The sequence below is a fragment of the Mauremys reevesii genome, linkage group 10 (genome assembly GCF_016161935.1).
Source record: "Mauremys reevesii isolate NIE-2019 linkage group 10, ASM1616193v1, whole genome shotgun sequence".
NCBI classification, from domain to species: domain Eukaryota; kingdom Metazoa; phylum Chordata; order Testudines; family Geoemydidae; genus Mauremys; species Mauremys reevesii.
In genome coordinates, this window is record NC_052632.1 from 74,267,902 (window position 1) to 74,285,822 (window position 17,921).

General features: G+C 46.7%; 2 protein-coding genes across 3 annotated transcripts in view; one reads left to right on the forward strand and one right to left on the reverse strand.

Annotated features, from left to right (window-relative positions):
• The window catches only part of SNX8 (sorting nexin 8), a 37,570-nt gene extending 33,440 nt beyond the window's left edge, over window positions 1-4,130 (reverse strand). Inside the window, exons 1-2 of one of the 2 annotated variants that reach the window (XM_039492877.1) lie at window positions 3,850-4,130; window positions 310-392 (exon numbers count right to left, since the gene is read on the reverse strand). The gene's annotated coding sequence lies outside the window, so the exon portion shown is untranslated. The remainder of the gene's footprint in view (window positions 1-309; window positions 393-3,849) is intronic. The other variant, XM_039492878.1, reaches the window with a different exon arrangement.
• Window positions 4,131-4,332: 202 nt separating this feature from the next.
• EIF3B (eukaryotic translation initiation factor 3 subunit B) overlaps window positions 4,333-17,921 on the forward strand; it is a 37,406-nt gene continuing 23,817 nt past the window's right edge. The window contains exon 1 of the mRNA XM_039492874.1: window positions 4,333-5,004. Within this exon, the coding sequence (XP_039348808.1) occupies window positions 4,500-5,004 (505 nt within the window). The 5' untranslated portion in view covers window positions 4,333-4,499. The remainder of the gene's footprint in view (window positions 5,005-17,921) is intronic.

The window sequence follows — 17,921 nt, forward strand, 5'->3', positions numbered from 1 at the left end:
CTCCCTCCCCAATAAATGTATGTCCTGTACTGCCCAGCCTTCTCCTGGACAATTCAGGTTGTGTGTGTGTGTTATTGCTTTAATATAAATAATATGCACATACTTGACGTTCCAAACAGAGTTTCCCAAACACTTCAGTTTAAACACACTGCATTAGATAAAACAAGTTTATTAAGTACAAAGAGATAGGCTTTAAGGGGCTACAAGTAATGAGGAATAAGTCAGAAATGGTTAAAAAAAAATAAAGATAAAATGCAACTGGTCCCCAACTTAACAAATTATGTTAAATTCAAAGCAAAGTTTTCTTACCACATGTTCTCAACAGTCTTATTAATTAGACTTCTTATCTCAGGACCCCTTCAGCGGTTCAGTGGCTGCTTTCTTTATCTGTTCTGGTGCAGTGAATCAATGGACAGAAAGAGAGAGGGAGGGCACATTGGAGTGTTTGTTCCTTCTTTTTACAGTGTCAGTCCCCCCATCCCGGCTGAGATTCAAGACACAGACAGTCTACGGAGAAGGATGTTCCCTGCTGCTTTTCCTCACCTGTTTGAAGTTTCTTTGTCTACCCTTCCTGCCTGATGATGCTGTTTGCTACATAAATGTAAATTAATCAGAGCACAAATTCATTTGTTTGAGACAGACTTGTTTGCCAGGTTTGGAACATGTTAACAACATTATACAGGGAAATCTTATAACTTCACATACAATGTTGACACATACATTTTATCAGAACAATATGGACCAGCAAATTATGAGTTTTCAGATGATACCTCACAAGCCTTATTTTATACAAAGATTATTACGACAGTGTGTAGGGTGTGGACACAGGGGTACATTCTGTCACACCCACACAATCCTGAAACTGCTGATTAAGGATGGAAAGAGAGACAATGAAAAGGCAGTGAAAAACAGCTGGCATATGGGCAGCGGAGCAGTTTCAATAGAAATGGAAAGAAATAAAAAAAGAAGAGAAGCTGAAAGTTATTGCAAATGAAGGGGGACTGCAGAGGCAAAGAGAGTGGGAAAAGGTCGTGTTTAATTCAAGTGGTAACAAAAGGAAGAATGGTTAGTTTGAAGGTAGTTCTGCTCCATCCCTAGCACCTTCACTTAATGTTCCTGCAGACTAAAGTCAAGATCCTGATATGCAAATCAACAATTTAACTGAAAAAAAAAATCTATTATTGGATCCCTCATTGCATAAAAATAGCCCATTCTAAATTTCCTTCTTTAAGAGCTTCAGGGCCTAGATCCTCAAAGTTATTTAGATGCCTAAATACCATTGAGGATTGGGGCCCAGGGGAGAATATGTAACTGCCAGATAAATACAGTAACTCCTCACTTAAAGTCATCCCAGTTAATGTTGTTTCACTGTTACCTTGCTGATCAATTAGGGAACATGCTAATTTAAAGCTGTGCAATGCTCCCTTCTAATTTCATTTGGCAGCCACCTGCTTTGTCTACTGCTTGCAGGAAGAGCAGCCCATTGCAGCTAGCTGATGGGGGGTTGGAACCAGAGTGGATCGGCAGCTCCCCGCTCCCCTAAGTTTCCTGTGCTGCAGCCACCCAGCAGGCTAGCAATTGCAGCTGTCCCTTCCCCCATTGCCATGTACTGCTCCTGCCCTCTGCCTTGGAGCTGCTCCCCGAGACTCCTGCTTGCTGGGGGGGGGGGGGGAGGGAAGGAAGAGGGGGGCTAATATCAGAGTGTCCCCCTCCACCCTGCCAGGGGCGGCTCCAGGCCCCAGCACGCCAAGCGCGTGCTTGGGGCGGCATGCCACGGGGGGCGCTCTGCCGGTCGCTGGGAGGGCGGCAGGCGTCTCCGGTGGACCTCCCGCAGGCGTGCGTGCGGAGGGTCCGCTGGACCTGCCGCAGGCACGCCTGCAGGAGGTCCACCGGAGGAGGTCCACTGGAGCCGCGGGACCAGCGGACCCTCCGCAGGCACGCCTGCAGGAGGTCCACCGGAGCTGCGGGACCGGCGACCGGCAGAGCGCCCCCTGCGGCGTGCCGCCGTGCTTGGGGCGGTGAAATTGCTAGAGCCGCCCCTGCACCCCACTTACCCCATCTTCCATAGAGCGGGGGGGGGGACACACATCAGGGCTCAGGACAGAGGGAGCTTGCAGCAGCTAGTCTCAGCGATCTGATCTAATTAACAAGGCAGTGTACTTAAAGGGCAAATGCACATCACACACACACACACACACATTCCTGCTGCCTTGTAGTGAGAGAGTTAACCTTTGAGGCTCAGCCAATTGCTAGTTCATAATTTAGCAGTAAGGGAAATATCCCACCCTCTGACTCCTCAGCCTCAACCAGTATTAAATTGCTTGTTTAAAATTTATACTGTGTGTGTATATATATATATATATATATATATACTGTAATATATATATATATATAGTCTTGTGTGGTGAAAAAATTTCCCCTGGAACCTAACTCCCTCATTTACATTATTTCTTATGGGGAAATTGGATTTGCTTAACATTATTTTGCTTAAAGTTGCATTTTTCAGGTACATAACTACAACATTAAGTGAGGAGTTACTGTACACCAAGTCAGCTAGATTAGAGAGGAGTTAGAGTGACATCTTGTGACTAGTTTGCAAAATAACAAATCTGGATTTCCTGACTTTTCCCCCTCAAGTTTCTTCTCCTAAATGTCACTTTAAAATTGAGAAGATATCCACAATCAACTCTAAGACCCATGTTCACATCCTGACTTATATATGCCACTCTGAATACATCATACGTGTCAAACTTCAAATGATACTTCATATTTTCTTTCCTTTGGCCTTAGGCCTGAAGAGTTCCTACCAGAATTTACATGGCTTCTTGGCAGGTAATGCACCCATAAATAATAGGTGGGCTTGCTCAGAAAATAATTTGCCGATCGCCTCTGTAGGAAATGTGGGAAAACACACTGAAATTTAAAACCCAATATTGTTACAAATGACACTTAGAGAGCACGGAAAAGAGCTTAGAGAAAAATTATTTTTCTCTAGTTTTCCAGTTTTATGTTATGACTTTGCACTTTACATAGAATTATATTCAGTGTTTCTCCTAAATAGTCATTTCATCAGACAGTGTCCTGGCTGGTGGCAGAGGAGATATTTTTAAAGGGGTGAAAATGTGATTGATTATAAAATCACAAAAATTGGCACAGCAACTGATGTAGTCACCTGAAATGACTTTTGTAATATTTACAAAATGACTAGATTTCAAGCTGACGATGTCCTTCTAAAAAAATAGTTTTGAGGCAGTCACTATCTCTCATTGCATCAGCAAATGGCACCTTCAGCCACTCTTTATCCAGGCACCAGTAACAGAGAAAACAGTTTTGTGTCTGGTTTCTACTGCTTCTGATGAGGCAGTGGCTCCCCCATGTCCCCGTACTCAGGGCCATCCATCTAAGGCTTCACTGCACATGGGACCCCATGTGAATAGCACATCATCCCATACCTTATTTAGGCTGTGGCTTGATTGCAGATGGTGCCCTAAAGCTTCATTGCTCTGTATCCCAGAGCCTAGCCCCTTTCAGGTGTGACATTGGGATGGGGACTCCCTGGTAAAGGTAATAATTGGAGATATACCAATCTCCTAGAACTGGAAGGGACCTTGAAAGGTCATCAAGTCCAGCCCCCTGCCTTCACTAGCAGGACCAATTTTTGCCCTAAATGGCCTCCTCCAGGATTGAACTCACAACCCTGCGTTTAGCAGGCCAATGCTCTAACCACTGAGCTATCCCTCCCGCCTGGAGGTGAGTAAGTCCGTACCCCTTTTCCCAAGGTCCCTGCCCCAGACAGAAAACAGAGTTTCATCGTAACCCTGGTACACCAGGGTCACTTCGCGCTCATACTTTGCCTCTAGTGTCATGGCGGTCACACGTCCCTGTTCCCAGCGCCTGGAAACCTCCCTCAGAAGTGCTCTTCCGACCACGTGAAAGAGAGCGAGCGCTGATGTGGCGGCCCTCGTTGGACCGTACCATCCTGAACGTGACCCCTTCTCACTGGGGGTTCAAACGGTCTTTCTAATTTTACCGCCCCATATTACTCTCCCTTCGATTGGCATTGGTAGCGTCCACGCGTTGGACAAGTCCATTACACAACATTTGTGGGAGTACCCGGGATATATTATCCTATTGTTACACCGTTTTCTCACTTTGCCCCCTTGTCTTAAATATGCTGCGGTATCTGATACCCAGGGTGCATTTTATTTTTAATCTATACAGAGAGGGATATTTGGTCTCTCTCCCTTTCCACCTTCCAAGATGGTTCAGTCAGGCCTCACCTAGGGCCACCATGTTGGACTAAACCAAACGGGTGTATGAAAAAAGGGAGACTTGGTTTTGATGGGAGGTAGGGATTGAAGTCGCGACTGGCGCTGTAGGGAGCAGGAGGGAGAAGCGGGCCGGTGATTATAGAGCGTGTGGCGAGAGGAAGGTGCTGGGTGGAAAATTACCCACACCCCCCTCCCCACGCACTAGGAGTTGGTGTGTTCTGCTTCGCCATGCCCGCCGGGTCTCGCGCACATGGCCCAGCAGTAGGAGTCTCCCCTCCCCCCGGCCTTTCCCCGGAGAGCCTGACTGAGCGCGGCCGGCCCAGCAGCGACCCCCTCCCCATGCAGGAGACGGAGGAGAGCCAGGCGCCCGCGGCGGCCGGAGCCGAGGGGTCCGGGGACGAGCCCGAGCAGCCGGACGGGCCCCCCCAGCGGGAGGAAGAGTCTTCGCCGCCGCCATCGTCGCCCGGCTCCCAGGAGGAGCAGCCGGCGCCGCCATCGCCCACTTCGCAGGAGACGCCGCCATCGCCCACTTGGCGGGAGGAGCCGCCCGCTGCCGAGGAGGAGGAGGACGGCGGCGGCGGCGGCGTGAGCCAGGCGGAGCCGCCCGGCCAGCAGACCCCGCAGGAGAAGGCGGAGGGCGAGGAGCGGGAGGAGGCCGAGCCCGCGGAGGAGCCCGAGGACGACATCTCCTTCAGCGACCCCGAGGACTTCGTGGACGACATCAGCGAGGAAGGTGCGGAGGCCGGGGCTGCGTGGCTGGGCCGCCGGGGGCCTCGGCCTGCTCAGGCTGGGCTGGGCCGGGCCGGGCCTCCAGGCGCGGGGGGTGGGCCTGGGCCTCCCGAGGCAGCCGGAATAGCGCAGAACTGGACAGGCGGGAAGGGGCGAGCTGCGGGGCGCGCGGAGCTTTCAGAGGCCGGGGCCTTGGGTGCCTGCCCGGGCCGCGGTGCGGGGGCGTAGAGTCCGCAAGCTAGGCCGTGCTGCGCTGGCCCCTGCATTCCCGTCCCCGGCGCCGCGTGAGGGAGGCCGGCGCCCGTGTTCTGCCCGAGCTCTCGCTGGACGACGGCCTGAGGGGAATCGCTAGGCCCGGCTCGCCGAGCGCTCCCTTTGCTGAGAAGAGCAAGGCTGGGGCACCACTGCAACGGCGCCATAGGGGCCGTGTATCCTGGTCCCCTTGCTGACGAGCCGCTGGGAGTGCGCGGGAGGCTCGGTGTCCTCAAGACCCCGGGTTCCCCCTCTTCCCCCCCCCCCCCCCGCCGCCAGCTGGTCCGATTGCACCGGGGGGAGGGAGTGAGTACAGCTCGAGCTGATGCTATCACAAGCCCCTATGATCTGCTGCGCGGTGTGTAGTGTTACTTGGCATTCGCACCGGGGGTCCCAGAGCAGGCGTCTCTTACATCCAGCACATGCCAGCCACGCTGTTAGTATGTGGTGTTTCTAGTACAGCAGCATATTCACAATCCCCTTCAGGAGAGGGTGCTCACTTCGTTATACATACAAATGCACAGTGGGGATAGTCTCTATCATGACGGGCTCACAATGTTAGCAGGTGGCTTCTGAACATGTGTGAGCAGTAGAGAGCCTCTTCTGTATTAGTACAATGTATTAGTACTGCTGTATTTCGAGTACACAAACAAGAAGCATGCTAAAGAAGTGTTTTTATTATCATATAAAACCTATTAAACCAAACCTCTTAAGTACCTTTCATATTAATGTACCATAAAATACTTGGTAAACTTAATTGCCTTTTATTCTTAAACCCACTAACATTTGTAAGTATCTGCATATTTGCCAGCGAAGGACAATGAAGTGATTCACTTGATCCTTCCCAGATCTCATCCTTTAGTTATTTTGGATTATCTAGCACAGGAATTTTCAGACTAGCCTGTCAACACCAGTAATTGGTGGACCCCTCCTCAAAGTCTACCGAGTGAAAAGTTTTGAGAACGGTGGGGAAGGGTCATTGAATCAGGGAGTGGATAGGATTGCTCTTATGTGATCTTCAGAATGCAATAGCTGAAGAGTAATTTTTGTAGTACTAGTGAATCCAAGCTGTGTGACTATGTGGAAAATATAGTTGAATGCTATCCTGTGTAATTATCTAGAGATGCATATAATTTGTTGTGTTGTGGTCAGGGGTGGGGGGGTGGAGAAACAACTCAAAAACCATGTCTTTACTATAGTGAGACCTTGGTAAACCAGCTAAACTTGCACGCAGTGGAATCTTGTAAGCAATGTTGTTCTGTACCTGTATTTACTGTATTGAAACAGACAGACATTATGAGAGCCTATAATTAGTAAGTGCAGTGTCTGATTTGCATATAAATTAAATAAGAAAATCAGTTATTTCCACTAGTAAACTATACATGTATGGTGTGTATATTGCAGGGCAGTGAGATGTTACTTTACTACATTAGAACAGTTAAACTCTAAAACTGTACAAAATTTGCTTTAGACTAAGAAACTTATTTGTATGTTTTGTTTTGTTTTTTTCTAAACTTGTGCAGTAGTTAAAGCAGATAGTGAAAACTGCTTGGTTAGATTTTTTTTTAACCCCATCTTGGGAGATGCCCTTTAGGTATGTCTACACTGCAATTAGACATCCTTGGCTGGTCGTGCAGGCTAAGGGGCTGTTTAATCGGGATGTAGACATTACTGCTGGAGCCTTGGTTCTAGGATCCTGCGAGGTAGTTAAACAGCCCCTTAGCCCAAACCCTGTGAGCCTGAGTCAACTGCTGTGAGTTTTTTTTAAACTGTGGAGTATACATACCCTGTGCTGAGTTTGGAATGACTATGTTAGTTTTTATCTTCATTCCATTCCAGAACCAGGTAGGCTCTCCCTTCCCACTTCATTATTTAAGGGTTAAACTCTTCCTGGTGTTTAGGTAATGTCATATAAGTAACCTGGATACAGGATTTTAATCTAATTCTTGCTAGTTGGCCAGCTAGCCTGGCGCTTCCATCTTTGCTCACTGCTTCTTGAACTGTTCTCCCTTTCCCTTGATGATCTATTTTTTGAAGGAAAAAGGAAGTAATATGTCCATCTCAGTCATTGAACTAAGAATAATCTTGTGCTTGTGTAAAGCCATTGGAAAGCCTTTTTTCTGTAATATCTTTAGTCCCAACCCTCTCCACTCTGATCCACTGACTCTTCACTGATTGTGACTGTGCTGGTAAGTTAATTCCTTTTACTTTGCAGTGGACCAAATCCTCTGCTATGTCAGGTATCTTGGGGGAGGGGGTTCCTAATGGCTTCCTAATGTCTGCATGTCCTCCCTAGTTTAGATCAGCTGGTAATGGTCCCCAAGGGAACATCTGTCACTTGAAGATTCCAGGAGCACTGCACCCCATCCCTGCCTGACATGATTGTCTGCACTGTAGGGTGGAGTATACATGCTGGCTATACTAGCTCTGTGCCCTATGAGCTATTGCTAGCTAGGAGCCGCATGAGGAGAGCAGGCCAAGGAACCTGGTCTGGTAGGTCTTTCCTGCAGTGCAACCCTAATTCAATCCAGGTAAAGCTGTGTTTATGTGTATATAGTACAGCAGGGAGAATCTACTGAAAACAAGTTTAAATATGCATTACTCAGTCTATCTAGGTGTCTGGGAACTTGATTATGTAAAAGACTTTAAGACATTCAGAAATCTTAACTGTGAGATTTCCTTATACAGTCAGTGGTTCTGTCTGATCATAAACATTTCTTCAGTGGAGTTTCTCCTCTTTGGCCTTTGGTCTGTCACTTCTTGTTGGGAAATGCTTCCATTTCTATCTGTTATATATATGAAAATATTTTTAATTCTTGCTAAGGCAAGGAAAAATACTGTAAAATAACATATTGATGTTTGATTAAAATTCATCCTCTCTGGTTAGCTGTCATGTCCCTGCAGAGATTTCAAAATTCCTTCTTTCACTCTGGGGCCTGAAGTGTCTATTGCATATACAAACTAAACTACCAATACCTAAATCCCAGACAAGAGTGATTACACTTCCATGTCTTTCATGTATTTTGCTGTCTTGGCTACTAGGAGAATGGTATTGCAAATTCTGGATGTGCATCCTGAGAGCCCTGTATGCACTAGAAAATTAATTAGTTTCTGACAGAAGTCATCTGCATCAGTTTGTCCTGAACTAAGAGGTAATGTGAACTAGGTGAACCTATTTTCAACACCACTGCAGAAAATGTGATTTGAGAGTCAGTGGAGGAGGATCTTGATTTCACTCAGTGGTAGTTAAATCAGTTTTAACAACTGGCCCATCGTAGGGGACCTGTTGCTGATCACCATTGTCAGCAATACAGTAGGCCACTTTCTTAATGTAAATGCAACCTTAAAAGCAAGTAGCAGTCAAACTGGTGATGGTGGTGTTTAGGAGTGCTAGTCATGGACCAAGACCCCACTGTACTATGCATTGCACAAACACAACAAAAAGATGGTCACTGCCCCAGACCTCTATGTGAGGAGGAATTAACTGATAAACATGCTTCTGTGTCAGCTGTGGGCTATCAGCAGGATAAGACCACATAAATAAATTTTGCTTGATCTTTTCCTCGTAAGTTAAAGATCCTAAAGGCCTACCATGTAGTGACTTGACAAGAGACTTGTGAACACTGACAAGAAGAGAAACAGTACGTCACAACGCTAATATGTTCTCTTACATGCTGCCTCAGAAATTCATTGAGTCACAGGATTAAGCTCTGAGAAATTCGCTACACAATGCCGAGTGTGATGCCATTGCCCATGGTCACTCTAATTAATACAATGCACAGTCTACTAAGGACTGTTGTCTCTGGGGTGGCACCACAGGCAATGCCAGGTAGGGTCAGTGAGTGCACCCCTTCTCATGTCAGTGGAAATTGGAGAGCGCACGGTGTCCTGGGATGCTTTTGTTCATCCTGGTGACATGGCTGAAAAGCATGCAATGCCACTTTTGGATATGGTGAGTGACTGAAGGGAGGTTAGGTCTGTGAGATTGTGACATCTTGCACAAAGCCATCCATTTTTATTTTATTTTTTTTATTTATTTATTTTTAAACTCAGGATTCGGTACTGACAGCCCATATAGAATGCCTCTTGCGGCTCCAAGTCTGCCTGTAGCAGGGTCCAGGTTTCTGACATGTATAGCAATATGGGTAGTAGGCATATTTGAGAGATCCTGAAATTTGTTAAATATATAATCTGTCATTTTTAAATAGGTACTATCAACTTGACTGTAGTTGGTTTCAACATTTAGAAATAGTTTTAATGTAGTTCACCTATGCTGTGATTCCTCCTGGCAATTTATGGTTTTACAGTTGTGTGTATTTTGAATGTTTCTTTCCTCTGTTTTTAAAATCCCAACACAAACAGGAGAAACTGACTATGCAGCAGAAACAGTGACATAGACTATGCATACTGCTGTCAAGTGTGCAAAGACAACAAAATGGAAAAGGGGTGGTGGGGTTGCTCGCTAACCTTTCCTCACTTATCCTAGTTGTTACTTGTATAGTAGATCATTTTTTGAAAAAATAAAAATTAAAAATTAAAAAATTAAGGTTACCTATTTTAATGTTGTCTAATCTCCCCAGGTTCCACTGGAGGACCTCTGCAGGGTCTCAGGGTTGTTTTGTGACCTCTGACCCCTGAATTGTAGGGGACATGTGTCTAATCTTTTAACAAATCCATTCTTTATCCAAAATTAGTGGTGTTTGACTTGTTCAAAAAATAACTAGATAAGTTCCTGGAGGATAGGTCCATTGATGGCTGTTAGCCAGGATGGGCAGGGATGAAAAACCGTGCTCTGAAGTGTCCCTAGCTTCTCTTTGCCAGAAGATGGGAATGGGCAAGAGGGGATCAATCACGTGATTATTACCTGTTTTGTTCATTCCCTCTGAAGCACCTGGCATTGGCCACTGTTGGAAGACAGGATACTGGGATGGATGGACGAATTCTATGACCCAGTATGGTTGTTCTTATGTTCTTGTTACCACATGACATTTTGATTTAAAAAAACCCAAAACTAGAATGATATAAAATTATCATGGCGCACATTAAATGGATTAAAAACTGACTGCTAGATTGCAAAATGTTATAAAGGGGGAATCCTCATTAAGTGAGGTGTTTTTTTTTTCCTCCACCCCCCCTCCCAGCGGGGTCCCACAGGGATCAGTTTTTGGCCTTATGCTATTTACAATTTTATCAGTGATGTGGAAGAAAACATAAAATCATCAGTGATGAAGTGTGCAGAAGACACACAAATTGGGGAGTGGTAAATAGTGAAGAAGACAGTGATCTGAATCTGGTGACATCTGGATCACTTGATAAACTGGGCGCAAGCAAATAATGTGCATTTTAATACAGTTGAATGTAAATGGTATACAGCTAGGATCAAAGAATATAGGCCATACTTACAGGATGGGGGACTCTGTCCTGGGAAGAAATGACTGAAAAGGATTTGAGGGCTGTGGAGCATAATCAACTGAACATGAGCTCCCAATGTGACACTGTTACTCCTGAGGGAATTCTGTGCCAATAAAATAAAATTTCTGGGCATGATATTTTAAAATTCTACAAATGTTGTCAATACATAAATGTGGAGGCTCCAGCATGGCAGTGGAGGAGCACAGGCCACTGGCTGCATGGAGGTGGGAGATCACCCTACTGCACCTGACCCTAATGTAGCACAAGAGATGAGCCTGCCCCTCCATTCCAGGTGCAGGCAGGCAGGCTCAGCCCAGCAGGACTCAAATGGCGGGGGGATCCAGGTGTGGGATGAGATGATTCTGTATGGGGAAATCTGGGTGAAGGCAGTTCAGTAGGGCATCCAGACACACTCATTGAGGGGAGTTCTGGGTGCAGGTGGTTAGGGCTCATTGGGAGCAGGGGTCTAGGCATGGGAGGAGGGGGCTTCTCAGGAGGGGTCCAGGTGCTGGGGGGAGTGGGGATCCAAATGTAGTTGCTTGGGATTCCAGATGTGGGGGGTTCATCGGGGTGGTCCAGGTGCAGGGGGAGTTTGGGTTTGATGGGCCTGCTTAACGGGATCCCCAGCAGCAGCTGCTGCCGCCAAAAGAATGCCACATGCTGGGCTCCCACATCCCTTTCTCTTCCACATCCCATCCTCCTTCCCCCATTCCCCCTTGCCATCCCCTTGCCCTGCCCCACTGCAGGCCCTCACTTTTGTACAGATAACAGGATGGCTCCCAGCACACAGAAAGGGAGCATGACTGGCACTAGGATCCAGGAGGTGGCATCCAGCTGCAGAGCTGAGCTGCACATTCCTTCAGCTGGGCAGCTCTGCGCTCACAGAAAGCTCACAGAAATGGCGGGAGCATGACCCCACATGATTCTTCCCCCCCATGCCTTGCCTTTATTTGGGGGGCAATTTCTCCCCCCAAAAAACTATGCGCATGGGCATCACTAGCCCTTCCCCTGACTCTGTGTGTCTTTCCTTTGCTTCCTCATCATGTTCTGTGGGGAAGTAAAGAAATTCTGCTGAGGGACACGAATTCTGCGTGAACACAGTGGTGCAGAATTCCCCCAGGACTGCACTGTGGTCAAAAAGAGTTAATGTGATCCTGGAATGGATAAACAGGAATGTCAAGCAGGACTAGAAAGGTTATTTTATCTCTGTATTTGGCACTGGTGTGACTGCTGCAGGGGTACTGTCTGGTTCAGGTGCCCACAATTCAAGAAGGATGTGGATAAATTGGCGAGAAAAGCCACAAAAATGATTAATGAATAAGAAAATATGCCTTTTAGTGATTGAACTTTTTGAGTCTAATTTAACAAAGGGAAGGTTAAGGGGTTGCTTGGTTGGTCTATAAGTATCTATATGTGGAACAAATACTTACTAATGGGCTCTTCAGTCTAACAGAGAAAGAAAGATATAATATCCAGTGGTGGTAAATTGAAGCTAGACAAATTCAGATTGAAAACATTGTGTACATTTTTGACAGGGAGGGTACTTTACTATTGGAACAATTTACCAAGGGTCATGGTGGATTCTCCATCACTAGTGAATTTTGAATCCAGATTGGATGTTTTTCAAAAAGATATGCTTTAGGAATTATTTTGGGGTAGTTCTGTGTCCTGTATTATACAGGAGGTCAGACTAGATGATCACAATGGTCCCTTTTGGCCTTGGAATCTGTGTTTATAGACTTCTTGCATCATAAAGAAACAAAAAAAAAAAAACCCTTGCATTTAGCACCACAGTATTATTATAATGAAGGGTAGATAACAGTTTGCCAAAAACTGTATAGTAACTGTCAGTCCTGGTAATGTTATGCATAAACCTGAACAGTTTGGAACAAACTATAGCAGGCTTAACAGACAAGTGAATTGTATATTCACTGAATTAAAAATAACACAAGGCCTAATTTTCTGTTTTCTGATTGGTTGAAATTGAGTAAGCATTTATCAATGCCACATATTTCCCAACACTGTCCTCTTTTCTTTGCCAGTTTCAGCCTCTGGGTAAATAATTGAAAAATTCTGATCACGTCAGTTACTAGACAACTGGCAAAAACTGGTGGTTAAAGCTCTAAGCACTGCCAACACTTTGTAACATTTTCTGGTATTTAAGTGTTTTCATGGTGCTTATTAAATCTTCCTGATCTCTGAATGCTGTCTACACAGTCTGACTCTCCAGACTGCATCTTTAAATTGCATTTCAAAAGTGAAATGACACCTATCTCTTTTTTTCTTTATGAGCTATATTTTTTTAGTGGTTTTTTTTTGCAATGATTCATCTTTTTTGGAAATTATAGGCATAAATTGATTGAATTCAGATAATTATTTGAGTATGTGAAGGAACCAGGATTGTCAGAATTATTTCTGCTCTGCAGTTGTTTCCAGATCTCCTTTTCCTGCCCCTATTTAGCCTTTTCATCAATAGACTTTGTTCCGCTCAGTCAGATAGGTAGCATAACTAGAACCCTTGGTAAAACTGAAGGAGATATTTTTCAGTCTTATAGTGTAACGAGGTAATGGCATGCACTGTTTATAAATCTTGGGCTTTGCTAGATAAAGCAGATATAAAGTTGGCACTTAGTCCTTGTTTCTATACATGTCCGGGTGATGTCATTTTGATTAATGGATCTGATGTCAGTGCGTGTCTTAGTACTGATGTTGGGGATTAGTTTAGAGTCTGTCAGTTTCTTATCTTGGGGGGGGCTGTCACTAGACACTCCTAGAATTAGAGATACCCAGAAATCTGACCTGCATTATATGAAATGGAAAAACTACATAAATGCAACATTGTTGTTGATGCTCTGACTTATGTGCATGTGAAAGTTATGGTTCCCAGAGCAATTGTACCTTGGATACATTGCACATACATAATGTTTATGCCTTAATATATGTGTGTGAAAATGGAGGATTAGAATAGAAGTTCAGTTATAGCTTGAACTACCACTATCTCCCTAGTGAGAACTTAATTTGTAGTGTACATTCTGTAGGAATTATAGCTCTGAATTTCCTGAGTTCTGTATATGTAAAACCTCAACCATAATATTCATTCATCATTCATGCCCGTCACCCCAACCGGGGTATGGGCCGCCAACAACAGATCTCCATAGTCTTCTATCCTGGGCCATTCGCTCTAGCTGGTTCCAGGTATAGCCCATTTTTTTGCTATCAACCTGAAGGTCGCGTCGCCAGGTATTTCTTGGGCGGCCTCTTTTCCGCTTGCCTTGGGGGTTCCACTGCAGTGCCTGTCTGGTGATGTTGGTTGGCTGCTTGCGTAGTGTATGTCCTATCCAGCCCCACCTTCTCCTTCTAATTTCTTCCTCTGCTGGGAGTTGATGGGTCCTCTCCAAGAGGTGGATGTTACTGATGGTGTCTGGCCAGCGGATCTGGAGAATCCTTCTGAGGCAGCTATTAATGAAGGTCTGGATCTTCCTGGTGGTTGTTTTGGTTGTCCTCCAGGTTTCAGCTCCATACAGTAAGACTGATTTCACGTTGGAGTTGAACAGTCGAATCTTTATTGCCAAAGACAGCTCTCTGGAGCTCCAGATGTTCTTGAGCTGTAAGAAGGCTGCTCTTGCCTTACCAATCCTTACTTTGATGTCTGCGTCTGTGCCACCCTGCTGGTCGATGATGCTACCTAGGTAGGTGAAGGACTGCACTTCTTCCAGGGGGCTTCCATTCAGTGTGACTGGGTCGTTGCTGATGGAATTGATCCTAAGGATCTTGGTCTTGTCCTTGTGGATGTTGAGGCCAACCTGTGATGACGTGGCTGCCACTACGTTGGTCTTCTCTTGCATCTGCTGTTTACTGTGCGAAAGGAGTGCAAGGTCGTCGGCAAAGTCCAGGTCATCAAGCTGGGTCCACAATGACCATTGGATTCCATTCCTACGCTTGTAAGTGGATGTCTTCATAATCCAATCGATGACGAGAAGAAAGAGAAGTGGTGACAACAAGCATCCTTGTCTGACTCGGTTCGCACCTGGAAGCTGTTTGTGAGCTGCCCTCCATGGATCACTCTACAGTGTATGCCGTCGTATGAATTCTTGATCAGGTTGACCACCTTTGCTGGGATGCCATAGTGCCAAGGAGCTTCCAGAGGGTCTCTCGATCCACGCTATCGAATGCTTTCTCATAGTCAACAAAGTTGATGTACAACGAGGAGTTCCACTCCATAGACTGCTCGACTATGATGCGGAGCGTTGCTATCTGGTCCGTGCATGATCTGTTCTGCCGGAAACCTGCCTGTTCATCTCGTAGCTGTGGATCGGCATCCTTCATTCTCTCTAAGAGGACTCGGTTGAAGACCTTCCCTGGCACCGACAGGAGTGTGATTCCTCTATAGTTGGCACAGTTGCTGAGGTCTCCTTTCTTGGGGATTTTGATGAGATATCCCTCTTTCCAGTCAGCCAGAATCACTTCTTCTTCCCATATTTTCTCAAAGAGGGGGTACAGCATTTCCACTGAGGCATCCAGGTCTGCTTTCAGGGCCTCTGCTGGGATATCGTCAGGTCCAGCTGCCTTCCTGTTCTTCATCATGGTGATGGCTTTTCTGATCTCGTCTCTGGTTGGTTTATCGCAATTGATTGGGAGGTCCTCGTTGGCTGGGTCGATGTCTGGTGGATTTGGTGGTGCTGGTCTGTTCAGGAGTTCCTCAAAGTGCTCCGCCCATCTGTTCATCTGTAGTTCTATTCCTGTTATAGACTTTCCCTGCTTGTTTTTAATGGGACGTTCTGGCTTGCTGAACTTTCCAGACAGTCGCTTGGTAGTATCGTACAGCTGTTTCATGTTACCGCTGTATGCTGCCTGCTCTGCTTCTGCTGCCAGTCCATCCACATAATCTCTCTTGTCCTTCCTAATATTCCTCTTCACTGCTCTGTGGGCTTCAGCATACTCTTTTGAGCTTTGGCCTTTGCTGCTCTAGTCCTGCTGTTGTTGACTGCTGCCTTCTTCTTCTTTCTGTCTTCTATCTTTGTCAAGGACTCTGCTGTGATCCACTCTTTCTGCTGGTGTTTCTTAATTCCAAGCACTTCCTGGCATGCTGACCTAAGTGTGTCTCTCACTTTCTGCCATCTGTTGAGTACACTGTCTTCCTCTTCCTCAGACCGATCCTGTAGTACTGAAAACTTATTCTTCAGCGTCAATCCAAAATCTTCCTTGGTCTTATGGTCCTTCAGAAGGTTGACGTTGTACTTCGCTCTTCTGTCTGACGTCTATCCAGTTCTTCTTCAGCTTCAGCTTCAATCTGGCCACCACTAAGTGATGGTCGGATGCCACGTCTGCTCCTCTTCTAACTCTAACGCGTCCTGCAAGGATCTTCTGAACTTCTTGCTAATGCAGACATGGTCGATCTGGTTTTCTGTCATGCCTGCTGGCGATACCCAGGTACTCTTGTGGATCCGCTTGTGAGGAAAGATGCTGCCTCCTATGACCAGATTGTTAAGTGCACACAGATCCACAAATCTCTCTCCATTCTCACTCATCTCTCCCAGAGCATGGGTCCCCATGACTTGTTCGTATCCTGTGTTATCAGGTCCAATTTTGGCATTAAAGTCTCCCATAAGGATGGTAATGTCTTTGTCTGGGAGAGTCTCTAATATTTTCTGGAGTCTGTTGTAAAAGTAGTCTTTGTCCTCCTCTTCACTGTCATTGGTTGGAGCGTAGCACTGAACAACATTCATCTTAATCCTCTTCATTTTAGTTCTGAAGGATGCTGTGATGATCCTGGGACCATGTGCTTCCCAACCAATCAGTGCTCTCTGTGCCTGCTTGGACAACATGAAGCCTACTCCCTGTGTGTGGTGTGCATCGCTCTCTTCATGTCCTGAATACAGCAACAGCTCTCCTGTCAACAGTCGTCTCTGTCCAGCTTGCGTCCATCTTGTCTCGCTAATGCCTAGTAGGGTCAGGTTGTTGCTCCTCATCTCTGCTGCAACCTGCGCCGTCTTTCCTGACTCGTACATGGTCCTCACGTTCCATGTGCCGATGGTAATCCTCCTGGCTGCAAGAAGGGTGATCGGTTTAGTGGCTTCCTCACGGCTTTCACCACCCAGCGTCATGCATCTTCGAGTTGAAGACCCTTCTTTTTCCAGGCTAAAAGTCTCTGTTAACTCTATTGTTGGCGTTTCTGTAGCAAGCTGATTTTTACAGGGTGGAGTTGCTAGCCCCACGCCCAACCCTCCTCCTTTACCCTGACTTGGGACAGGCAGATGGCCCCAAAGGACCTCTCTGGTGGAGTTAACCATAATATTAGAGTAAGACTATTTTTTGCTTTTAACTTCCTCTTCCAAATAGAAACTTGAAGCATTGTACCATCCTACCAGCTAAGCTTTTTCTCAGGCAATTTAAAGGGTGTTGTAGGAGAGGGGCTAAGAGGGTTTGCAGGATACAGATGACCTGTCAGAATGTCAAGAGGGTTAAGAAGACACATTCAGTTGCCACATGCTTAAAATGGCTTAACAAATTTTCCTCGCTTCCATATAAGGTGACTAGGTATCTGCTTTTCGACTGGAACACCCGGTCGAAAAGGAACCCTGGTGGCTCTGGTCAGCACCACCGACCGGGACGTTAAAAGTCCGGTCGGCGGTGCTAAGGCAGGCTAGTCCCTACCTGTCCTAGCACCAGGCTGCACCCCAGAAGTGACCAGCAGGTATGGCTCCTAGGTGGGGGGGGGCCCACGGGGATCTGCACACTGGCCCTGCCCCAAGCATCAGCTCCACATTTCGGCCAATGGAAGCTGGGAGGGGCAGTGGGCAAGAGCAGCATGTGGTGCCTCCTTCCCCCACCTAGGTGCTGGACCTGCTGGTCACTTCTGAGGCCCAGTGTGGACGCTGCCAGGCCAGGCAGCCTGCCTTAGTCCCAGTGCGCTGCTGATCAGGAGCTGTCCAAATTAAGCCTGTGCCCCAATCTCTTGCCTTCCCAAACCCCTCAGCTCTGGCCCCACCCCAGAGCCCTCACCCCCTCCCACACTCTGAATTGCTCGGCCCTAGCCTGGAGCTCTCTCCTGTACCCCAAACCCCTCACCCCAGCCCACTGCCTCAACCCGCAGCCCCCCTCAGCCCCGCCCCCTCTGCCACCCCAAACCCCTTATCCCCGGTCCCATCCCGGAGCCTTCAGCCCCTCCCGCATCCAACTCCCTGTCCAGCCCAGAGCCCTCTCCCACACCCATAACCTCTCATTTCTGGCCCCACCCTGGAGCCCGCACTCCCAGTT